This window comes from Muntiacus reevesi, chromosome 5 (assembly GCF_963930625.1).
Source record: "Muntiacus reevesi chromosome 5, mMunRee1.1, whole genome shotgun sequence".
NCBI lineage: Eukaryota > Metazoa > Chordata > Mammalia > Artiodactyla > Cervidae > Muntiacus > Muntiacus reevesi.
Genome location: NC_089253.1, coordinates 2,812,022 through 2,824,158, shown reverse-complemented (window position 1 = coordinate 2,824,158; position 12,137 = coordinate 2,812,022). Strand labels below are relative to the sequence as shown.

General features: G+C 45.4%; 1 protein-coding gene across 2 annotated transcripts in view; it reads left to right on the top strand.

The window, feature by feature from the left end:
- The window catches only part of FAT3 (FAT atypical cadherin 3), a 624,278-nt gene that overhangs the window by 452,689 nt on the left and 159,452 nt on the right, over nucleotides 1–12,137 (top strand). For both annotated transcript variants that reach the window (XM_065936477.1, XM_065936476.1), the window contains exons 4-5: nucleotides 8,324–8,638; nucleotides 10,906–11,116. In XM_065936477.1, the coding sequence (XP_065792549.1) occupies nucleotides 8,324–8,638; nucleotides 10,906–11,116 (526 nt within the window). The remainder of the gene's footprint in view (nucleotides 1–8,323; nucleotides 8,639–10,905; nucleotides 11,117–12,137) is intronic.

Below are 12,137 nucleotides of genomic sequence, written 5' to 3'. Positions count from 1 at the left end.
AAAGAAAGCTGAGCGCCGAAGAATTGATGGTTTTGAACTGTGGTGTTGGAGAAGACTCTTGAGAATCCCTTGGACTGCAAGGAGATCCAAGCAGTCAATCCTAAATGAAATCAGTCCTGAATATTCATTGGAAGGACTAATGCTGAAGTTGAAACTCCAATACTTTGGCCACCTGATGTGAAGAACTGACTCATTGGAAAAGACCCTGATGCAGGGAAAGACTGAAGGCAGGAGAAGAAGGGGATGACAGAGGATGAGATGGTTGGATGGCATCACCAACTCAATGGACATGAGTTTGAATAAGCTCTGGGAATTGGTGATGGACAGGGAAGCCTGGCGTGCTGCAGTCCATGGGGATGCAAAGAGTCAGACACAACTGAGCGACTGAATTGAGTAACTGACTTATTTATTTCTTTTTGGTTGTGCTAGGTCTTCGTTGCTACAGGGCTTTTTCTAGCTGTAGTGAGTGGGGGCTACTCTTCATTGCGCTCATGGGCTCATTACGGTGACTTTTCTTATTGTGAAGCACAGGGTCTAGGCACACGGGCTTCAGTACCTGCAGCAGGCTTGGTATTTGTGGCATATGGTCTTAGTCGCTCCATGGCATTTGGAGTCTTCTAGGACCAGGGATCGAACTCATATCTCTCATATTGGCATGCTGATTCTCATCCGATGGACCACTAGGAAAGTCCTCATGAGATTGTTTTAACAACAAAAGGAACAATTAAAGGAGCATAGACTATGCCTCTCAGAGTGTCCCTCCGAGCACAGTAACCTTTTGATACCTGCTCTTTGTCATCATTATGACTATCCAAGCAGCCTAAAATATGGAGCTAAAACCTTCAGCAAGATGAAGTTGAATAGGAAGGAATGTAAAATCCAGCACTTTGGCCTTCATAAGGAAACCACACACTTATTGCTTCTCTTAAGAAAAAGACTTAAATGGTTTAATTCAATCATGTCTCAGAGCTGTGTGACAGGACTGCCACTTAGCATGAGTAGAATCACGAGCTGAATAAACAGACTTGAGATTGTCTCTAAGACTACAGCAGTCTGCGCAGATCTGAGTAAGTTTGATGCGCTTTTTTGTCCTGTTTTGTCTTGGCTATCATATAGTAAGCATGAAGCTGATATATAAGAAAATATCCTGACAAAGGCAAGCAGTATGATTAATAGAAATTCATTACACATAACGAATGACCTGAGAGATGATTATATGAATTTGAATTTTTTTCAATCTGGGGTGAGGAGTCTCAAACATCCCTAAGAATTTTATCAGTATGGTAGTTTTAAAACACGCCCCCTCGCCCCCACCATGGGACCTTCGACCTTCCCTAGTACTGCAGTCGTTGAGAATCTGCCTTGCCATGCAGGGGACTTGAACTGACCTTCCCAGGTGGTTCAGCGGTAAAGAATCCGCCTGCCAATGCAGGAACCACAGGAGATGTGGGTTCAGTCCCTGCGTTGGGAAGATCCCCTGGGGGAGGAAATGGCAACCCGCTCCAGTATTCTTGCCACAATAATCCCATGCAGAGAGGAGCCTGGTGGGCTACAGTCCATGGGGTCACAAGAGTCAGACAGGACTGAGGGACTGAACGCAGGGAGCTAAGACCCCACATGCTGTGAGTGCCCCCTCTCTGGAGCCTCTGTCCCGAAGTGAGGATCCCATGTAAGACCTGATGCAGCCAGCTAAATGAATATTTTTTTTTAAATGCCCCTCCACACATTACTTAACCCTCCCTTATTTAGAGGTGGGATTTTTGACCTGTCTGCTTGAATCTGTACTGTGGGACTGCTGCCCAGCAGAACATGGATTAAGTGATGCTATGCCAGTTTCTGGGTTTGAGCCTGGAGAAACTGCCACTTACTGTCCTCCAGGCCTCTTGCTCATAGAACCCAGCCACCACGCTGTGAGGAAGCCCAGGCCACGCGAAGCGGCCACTTGTGGATCCTGGGCCTGTTGACCTCCGTTGACCTCAGCCCCAGCTGAGGTCCCAGCCAGTGACTGCCATCGGCCAACAGACGTCACCAGTGACCACAAGTCAAGTGACCGATGACTTCAACTGCATGAGAGACTCCAAGGAAGACGTGCTCCGTTCAAGCCCTAGAAGGAGGAGAGTTAATAAAAGAATTCTGGTTATCTTAAGCCGCCTAGTTTGGGGTTACTCAGCAGTAGATAACTGGCACAGTGTGGAGGAGGAATTTGAGCCTTTCTGTATAGTTACAAAGAGCAAAACAAAGGCAGTCTGTAGGAAGCTACAGTCTGTCTAGGTTAAGGATAGATGGATATATCCAGGTTCAGTAAGAAGAAGAACTTTGGGAAGACTGAACCTATCAAACAGCACATGGACTGCTTCATAAGGCATTAATTCTTATTGAAAATATCTGAATAAGGCCAGATGACCAGAGGTCAGGAATACCAGGAAAGATCTGGGGCATGGGGAAGGGGTGAATTTAATAGGAATCCATGCTTGTTGGTTGGTTGATTTCCCAATTTGGCTTAAAAAAGACTTTTGTACCTAGAAGGCACTGGATGAATACTTTGTTAATTAATTTAATAGGTATTTATTAAATGCCTATCACATCCACCGTTGTAGATGCTCAGGATATATCTATGAGCAAAAAAAGATGAAAATTCATGCATTGTACAGTTCATATTATTTTTTTTTTTAATTTTATTTTATTAGTTGGAGGCCAATTACTTCACAACATTTCAGTGGGTTTTGTCATACATTGACACGAATAAGTCATAGAGTTACACGTATTCCCCATCCCAATCCCCCCTCCCACCTCCCCCTCCACCTGACTCCTCTGGGTCCTCCCAGTGCACCAGGCCCGAGTACTCGTCTCATACATCTCACCTGGGCTAGTGATCTGTTTCACCATAGATAATATACATGCTGTTCTTTTGAAACATCCCACCCTCACCTTCTCCCACAGAGTTCAAAAGTCTGTTCTGTACTTCTGTGTCTCTTTTTCTGTTTTGCATATAGGGTTATCGTTACCATCTTTCGAAATTCCATATATATTACAGTTCATATTATTAAAAAAATTCATTTATTATTTATTTGGCTGCACCGGGTCTTAATTGCAGAATGTTGGACCTAGTGTCCTGACCAGGGATGGAACCCAGGCCCCTTTCATTAGGAACGCAGAGTCATAGCCACTGGACCCCCAGGGAGGTTCCTGGAGCATATATTCTTAAAGAGGCAGACATGCAATAAACAAGCTGACATGTGAAGTATATATAATATATCATATGAAAATAAAGCGTCCAAGGCAAATGTCAAGTGGAGCAGGAAAGATAATCAGTCTCTGAAGAAAGGTTCACAATTATAAATATAGGGGAATTCCCTGGCAGTTCAGTGGTTAGTGGCCTGGAAGTAGTCATTTTTGATAAATCAAGGGTTGAAGAGTATGACAGAATTAAACTCTTCATCTTAGAAAGGTTGAATATATTCTAAGATACTCTTATAACCCCTGGGACAAGACAGGAGACAAGACAATGTCTCAGCTCTCAGTCGGCTTACATACTTAACTCACTTTCTGCTACGTGGAAAGAGAAAACAAAAGTGAATACATCATGCAATTTAAATGATTGAGAAGCATGGACTTCTGGGACTTTCCTGCAGTCCAGTGGCTAAGACTCTGTGCTCCCACGGAGGGGCCTGGGTTTGACCCCCGGTGAGGGAACTAGATCCCATGTGCCGTAACTAAGAGTTCACCTGCCACAGCGAAGACCCAGATCCACATGCCACGACTAAGACCCAGCGTGGCCAAATATATAAATGAAAATATGCTTTAGAAAGACAGTAGAAGGATGGCCTTCCCTAGGGGGCCATAAGTCTGGAATCCGCGGTGTCCGCCCACTGTGGACCCCATGAAGCGCTCGCCTCTTTCATGGAGAAACGTAGCACCAGGCTCCTCTGTGCCCTGTTGTCTTCATGCACAGGGCTGTGCTGCCTGCCTGCTGGCCCTGCCGGGTCTTCACAGATCACAAGGGTAGCATAGAAAGTTGAAACAAGCTGTGCTTTCCTTCAGTGGTACTACATTATTTCTGGTTCCTTTTGCGAGCTGCAAATAAAGACAGGCATTAAACTCTCAGGGTTGTGATTGATTGCTGAACCACTGATTACTGATCGACTGTGAGGGTAGAAAATCTGGGGTAGGGTGGCAGAGCGAGAGGACACGTGGATCATTTCTAAACAACGGCTAATTCCTTACACATCATTTATGGAAAACAATGCAGAGGAGGTGATGAGGGTTTATCTCAGTGGGGCTCAGTCTCCAGTGTTGCCCTTCTTCCATGCAGGCTAATTCCACGTGATGGACTGAGGTCTAGGGCAGTGTGAAGTGTGATGTTTGAGGATCTGATGGAATTGTCAGCGATTGCTTCCCTTGTGGCTCAGATGGTAAAAGTGTCTGCTCGCAATGCAGGAGACCTGGGTTCGATCCCTGGGTTGGGAAGATTCCCTGCAGAAGGAAATGGTACTCCAGTCCAGTACTGTTGCCTGGAAAATTCCATGAATGGAAGGACCTCATAGGCTATAGTCCATGGAGCCGCAAAGAGTTGGACACGACTGACCGACTTCACTTTCACTCTCAATATTCCAGATACCAACGGGACTGGAGACATGAGTGGGTCTAAGAGAAATGATAACGGACATTAAGACTTTGAGGTTATAGGGGATGTAGTTCGGTTCAGCAAACATTTATTAGTCATATACTAAGTCCCAGGAAAGAGACAAAGAAGACAGGGTTCTTGTCTTCAAGTAGCTCACACTGTCCTGGGGGAGCCAACACACAAAAAGATCATTGGAGTAAATTGTAGACAAGTGTCCACAGTGATCAGCACGGTTTTGAAAGTAGCTATAAATTGTTATAAGTAATCATGGGCTTTGCAGCAATATAAGTAATATAATGAACCCCAGTGTATGGTTAAAACTGTGTCTACCTGGTGGTGCAGGGGTTGACTCCACACTTCCAATGCGGGGAATTTAGATCCCACAAGTCATATGGTGCCAGCCAAAACAGAACAAAATAAAGAAAATTCTGTCTTCCTCTACCTGACTCCATTCAGAGAATCATAGAGCACTTGGGAGATCTTATGTTACCAGTCTCTTCATTTCCTGCAGATGAAGAAGCAGACCCCTCACTGTCTGCATGTTCCCTCCATTCGTTGTCATAGGGCAGAGTTGGGAGTGGATCACTTCCTAGTTTCATTTAGCAACATTTATTTGGCACTTAGAGCTGTACAGGGTGTCAGAACAGAACAATGAATGAGACGGTCTCTGACCTCAGCTTGCTCACAATCTGGAAAGATTGAGCACAGACCAACAAGGCAATAGATACTTAAAACTGCAAGATGATAATTAATGTCCTGGGACGGTACACCCAGTGGAGTGGGAACATGGTGAGGGCATGTAGAGCTGTCTGCAGGGGGCAGGAATTGCTTTGCAGAAAAAAACGGTGCTTGAATAGAAGCTTCCACAATGAGTCAAATGTATTCTCAAGAGAAAGGCTTCCGTGGAAGCCACCAGATGTGCAGAGGAACGGAGGAGTAGGAGCCCGGCGTACTCAGCACCACCCCAGGCTCGCTGTGTAGCTGAGCATGGAGGGTGGAGTGGAGCAGGTAGAGTGCAGTGATCATCACGGCAGGCCAGATCCTCAGCCTCAAGAATCCCTGAAGAATGCTGGGCAGGTCAGTGATGTGGTCAGATGGAAGGAAGAAATTATTTCTTTTGAGGAAGAAATAATGCTTTACGACAGAGGTGAAAGCTGAAGGCAGGGGGACCAGAAGGCCACTGAGGGTCTCCAAGCAAGACACAGATGAGGCCTGTCCCAGGGTAGGAGACAGGTGTGAATGGTGCACATGAGAATTGCCTCCTGACTTCCAAGTTGGCTTGCATGTGAATAGTTAGACAGAGCAGGGACCCAGCATGGACGCCCAGGCACAAGAGAACTGAACACAACAGGCAGATTGTTCAGATTTTGCCCTTAACCAACTTATCAGCTTGGTGGAGAATCATGTGCTTAATTAATTTCCATGACAGTAAGTGCTGCAAAAGAGGAGTATAAGGTATTTCAAGAGTGTATAGTTCAGGAGGGAGATAGAGTAGTCAGGGGCCGGGGAGGGTACTTGATCTGTGTAGTCAGGGGGCATCCGTGAAGAAATGGCAGATCCAAAGGATGAGTAGGCAAGGTCAGTGAAGGGAGGGGCAGAGGATGGCATAGGCACATGCCCTGAGATGGAAGTGAGTATGCTGGAAGACCGGAAGGATGCCCATGTGACTGGGGGCGCAGGGGGACTGGTACCCAGGGAGAGGCGATGCAGGGGAGCCTGGAGGCTGTTCATGCGCCTGTGTGGCTGCCGCCCTTCCCGCCTGTAAGCAGACACCTCGAGGACTTGGGTTTGTAAACTGGGCGAACTTCAGAAGGGGCACCTTCATAGCGGCAGGATCCTCAGGTGAGTGGCCCCAGGAGGGCCTGTCCGTTCCATGCCAGCCTGCTGACCCTGAAGTAGCCCCAGAGCTCCACTTGGAGCTCCATGTGTTGACAAGCAGTGAGGAGGTGATTCTGGGCCCAGGGAAGACAGTGGGAGTTATCTGGGTTTGGAAAGGGGTCGTTTAAGCAGCAAAGAGGTGGAGGATTTGAGTGCCAAGAAATCAGTGTGTTTTGGTCAACACAGCTCACTTGGGAGTGTAACAGTTTAGTTCAGCAGCAGCAGCAGAACTGCCTCTTCAGAACTTGTCCTGTCCAGAAATCAACCCAGTCAAATGCCAGCCTTGGCACATCGTTGCCGTAACGGTGTGTCTTTTCTAAAATGTAACAAGCCAATTGGGAAAATGACCTTGGAAGCAAACTTGCTTGATTTTTCAAAGAAAACAAGAACTCCTGTGAAAATTTACCTGAAGTCAATTAAAGCCATCATCTAAAGCAGCTTGTAAGAGAAACTAGACTAGATTGGGGTCCCATTTTACAAAAAGCCATTAGTTTGTTTTCCCACATTTTGGGCCTCTGTTCTCTTCATTTTTCCCATCAGGTTGCTTAATGAAGCGACAAACTGGATGATGAGGGGCTGTAACTTACTGCTGTTTTTCTCCTGTTGATGCCAAGTGCATCTTTATGTTCCTTCCCGCCTCCAATTACGTATTTTGAAATAAAAGACTATCTTATAGTTAAAGTTCATTCAATCAAGATAGTGGTTGAAAGATTGAATAGAGGTTCCTCCAGGTTTTGTGGTTAAACACAATAGCAAGTGTTGCCAGAAGTTCAGTACCTGAGTTCAGACTTAGTAGTGATGGGACCTCAAGCCTCTGTTTTCTCATCTGTAAAATGGGAATAAATAAACCTGCTCCACTTACTGAGGAAAGATAGAAGAGTGCTTTATATGTCACCATCCACATGTTAGGTATTAATAAGATAATAACTGTCATCATTGTGACCAAGAAGATTATTTACTCTAAGACTCAAAGACAGTTTACATCTGCCATGTAAATTCTTTATCTACAAGTTCCTGTTCTCTCTCCTCTCTCCATTTCCACAGACATGCATAAGAATAGCATCTCAGAGTTATGGAAAAGGGTGGCCATTCTTTTCCACTTCCCAGAGAGGAAGGAAAAATATTTTATGATTGTTAAAACCATATTGTAACTGTCAAATGTACTTACGAGCAGCCATCAAAATTGTAAGTTATAATCAGAGTTTTCCTTTTGTTCAGTGACAATGTAAAAAACATCACAAATTTTGCATGAAGATAGAAAAGAAAGAAAAGAGCATGAGAACTGAAAGAATTTGTATAGTGATAGCCTTGCCCAAGGGTTAGACGGAGCACCCACAGGTTAACACATAATGATGGTTATTGTGCTTTTAGTGTCTGATGAGAAGGGCACTGTAGAAGGAAATGGCAAACTGCTCCAACATTCTTGCCTGGAAAGTTCCACAGACAGAGGAGTCCGGCAGGCTACAGTCTGTGGGGTCGCAAAAAATCGGACACCACGGAGCAAATTTCAGCAGAGAAGGGCACATTTTAGGTCTGCTGTGTCTCTGTAACCTGGTACCTTTTGTAAAGTCAAGCATATTTCTTCTACCTCTCCTTCCTTCCTACCTTTTTATCAGTGATTTCCATTACCAGATTGAGGGTCTTCCTTGCTCTTATGCGTGAATGATGAAGCATTATGTATTTGACATGAACTACAAGAAAAAGAGAGGCTGAGATGCCCTCCTGCCCAGAACAAACCTTTCATGGGGTGGCAAGGGGAGGAGCGGTGAGAAGTTTTTTTCTCTTTTCTGATTGTAAAACTCTTTCTCTTTCAAAACTCAGGTGACCGTGACAGATGGTGGCTTCTCCCCGAAACAGTCGACCATCTGGGTGGTCGTTCAGGTTCTGGATGAAAATGACAATAAGCCTCAGTTCCCAGAGAAGGTCTACCAGATCAAGCTGCCAGAACGTGACCGGAAGAAGCGGGGAGAGCCCATCTACAGGGCTTTTGCATTCGACAGAGATGAGGGACCCAATGCTGAGATCTCCTACAGTATCGTGGATGGGAATGATGACGGGAGGTTCTTCATTGACCCGAAAACTGGCATGGTCTCTTCCAGAAAGCAGTTTACAGCAGGGAGTTACGACATTCTCACGGTAAGATTTTTCTGAACCTCAATAACATTAATGAGGGGGAGGAAGTTATTTTCTTGTTCATATATATGTTTTAAGCAAAAGCAAAAAAGTCCCTGGACCAAAAAGTGCGGCCACACAACCATGGAAGGCTACTTTCTGTAGCAGTGACGTTCCTAAATAAGAGGGCCATTTCCTCCATTTCCAGTACACAGCCTGCTCCGTCACTTACTCACTCACACTTTCTGTAGCCCCAGATCATTTCAAGGTACTGAGCATAGATGTAAGCTGCGGAGAGGAGAGCAGCAGAATAACATAACCTGCCTGCCTCTCAGCATGTCCTGAAGACATCCCAATGAAAACAGCTCTTGTAATGTTGACAATGTGATAGAACATGAATTTAACTGTATAAATTGAGGGACACAAATCATATCTAGGCTTATTCTGTACAGAGTGAAAAATCTGAAGTAAAAAATGACATTTTCATTGTTAGAAAATCAAAAATAAAAACAAGTATGAGCACCATCTCAAATGAAGACTTAATCGATTAATACCATGCCTAAGGCACCAGCCTGCTCCCCCAACCCCTACCACTTTAGACAGGTAGCAGCTACGCCTGAAAGGGGACTGGTCAGCCTCCCCAGTGACAGGCACTTTCAGGGCCAATAGCTGTCCAGAGTTAGCGCCACAGTCTTCTCCACTGTGTATGGTCAGTGCTTTGTTATTTTAAAGGACGGTCTGAGTCCATTTAATTGTTATGCCTATGGACTGGACTTGGGCTCCATTCCCTGCTCAGTAGCGTATTCAGAAGAGTGAACAGAGAAAAGAAAATAACTTAAAAATCAGCCCTGTTTCCACCATCAGCAGCTCTGATGTAACAGGTGCTGCTGCAGTTGTCTGAGACTTGCCCGTGGAAATCTTTGAGGACTGGGTGGATTACAGTGGATACTGTTGGTACCCTGCCCAGATTCCCTTTATCAGGCTGGTCCAGCCATCCCCCAACTGCTGTGAGTGTTGACTGCTAAGGGCTCAAAGCTGATTCCTTCTTCAGAGAGTCATCCTTGGCCACGCTTCTCAGCCAAGATGATCTATACACCTACACTTGCCCAGCAGCCCACAGCCAATTCCTAACTGACTCCAGATATCAAAGCCCAAGCTCCTTGCCTCCAGGTGGATCCAACTCAGTAGTACAGTGAATGATTCAGAGCTCCCTTTGGGATCAGGCTGAGGTTAGACTTCAACTGAGACCACATCCTTGCTTACCATCCTCCTCTGTCTATCCTGCTGTCTTCACTCCCTTTCTCATGGGAACACTTCCTCTTGAAATCATTTGTACTCACATCCCTGTCTCAGACTCTGCTCCTGGGAACCCAACCTAAGGTATCTTCAAGGGCCCTTCCTCTCACAGAAACTGGGGGAAAGTGATCATGCGTGAACACAGCACTAGGGAGCTATGAGTTGTCACTGTTTTTAAAGGCTACAGTTATTAGCAATGCATCTGGAAATGGTATTATTAATGTAATAGTTTACAATCCTTTTTTATTTTGGTTTTTAAATTTTCTATCACTGATGGTTTGCTTGTTAGACTTAACTGCAAACCACCCCCGCCCCCCTCCAGTACACACACACATTTAAGTCCAGGGCAGCATAGCAGTTAACCCTGCATATCTGGGCAAGGAAACATGCTTTTCTCAGCCCTTATATCAAACCAAAGAGAAGAGTCATTAACACCCGCTTCCTCACTCCACTGCCTCGAGGGGCCCACGTTTCCACTGAGAGAGATCTCCTTCACTCCTTCAGGGTTGGCTTAACCAGAGGGCCTCTGAGATGAATTTTGCAAGGCTGATGCCTTTCCCCTGCCTCCTCCTATCTCCCTCTTGGAATCCCACGTGACAATTCTATGTGACAATGACAATGCATTTGTTCCCTTTTCAACACTACCACCACAGCTAAAAGAAATCAAAGCAGCTCTTCTCACTCTTGTAGCTGCCATTCGTGTCCATCCAGCACTAAAATCTGCAAGTGCACCATTTGTTTTTCAAGTTTTCCACATCTGCAAGGTTGGCAGTGATTCAAAACACCTCTGGCAAACGTGCTCTGGGGCCCCATGTGTCCAAGTTGCTTCCCGCAGTCCCTGAGCCGATTGTCCTCAGATCGCTGTCCGCGTCTTCCCCTTGCCAACCCCGTCGTGAGGGTGGACTCTGAGCCCCACAGCATACGAGTGACAGATGCAGGCTTCCCCCAGGACCCAGGCTCTGAAACAGCTCTCTGTCTTCTCCGTGTGTGAGTAGATCAAGGCTGTGGACAACGGGCGCCCTCAGAAGTCCTCCACGGCCCGCCTCCACATCGAATGGATTAAGAAACCGCCTCCTTCACCTGTACCACTGACCTTCGATGAGCCGTTCTACAACTTCACAGTCATGGAGAATGACAGAGTCACCGAGATTGTCGGGGTGGTGTCTGTGCAGCCAGCTAACACCCTTCTGTGGTTTGACATTGTTGGTAAGTTTGAGTCCCCCAGGGCAGTATTGGGCAAGGTAATCGCTGACTGTTCAGAGCAGCTAGCAAAAAAGAAAAAAGACAATAACAACAACCACAACAAAAACACTTAAAGATTATGCTAAGATTAAAAGATGTATAGTGCTGGAATGCAAAAGAGCCAGTAAAATGAATAGTCGACCTGTGCTTTCGTTCCGAGTTCTGTAGCTAAGCTAAACCGAAAGTGCTCTCTGGCTGGAGTTTCCATAGTACGTTATTTACTGCGATCTTAATGTCTTTCTGTGTGTCTTTTAAATTCTATTGTCACACTTGGCTAATCTCATTTCTAAATGTATTGATGGTACTAGACTTGCTGTCCTTCATTTCTCTCTTTTTCTTCACCTTTTTTCTGCATTCTGTTCTTTTTTTTTTTTTCTGCTCCCGACTACCCTGCTTCAAGGTGGCAAGCATGCTCGAGAGATGTTCTATATTCTACAGACAGCTTGTGGGCAGAACTGTTCAACAGAAGGTACCCTTAGTGCAAACACATTTGCTAAAATACAGCTATCCAATCTGCCTTTTATGGGTTTTTTTTTTTTCTTTTTAAGCAAATTAAATTACATCTTTCATAACTGCCTGTGACAGGCTGAAGTGCAGCCCACAGATTTCATACATGCCTCTAACAGCGACTGCATTACTCATATCCAGTGACTCCTTTGTCTGAGGTTCGGTGGGGTTTGTATTTGGGGTGGAGGGGGGTTGTTCTGATTTCTTTAGAGAAACTTTTTTCTCTGCTTTTGAGGTATGTGGGCTTTTTGTTGTTTTGATCTTTTTGTAGGTTAGTTTACCTGGGCCTTTTTACAATTGAAGAGTAAATTCAAATAGATCCCAGCCCCTCAGTTTTGTAGGAGTGCCATTCGTAGACCCAAAAGCCCCACCAGGAGAGTCCCGGGCTGCTGTCCACAATAGGAAGGACAGGAAACAGAGCCTAGATATATAGCCAGCGAGAGCTTCCTGTGAGAGCCAAATACAAAAAGCAGATGGA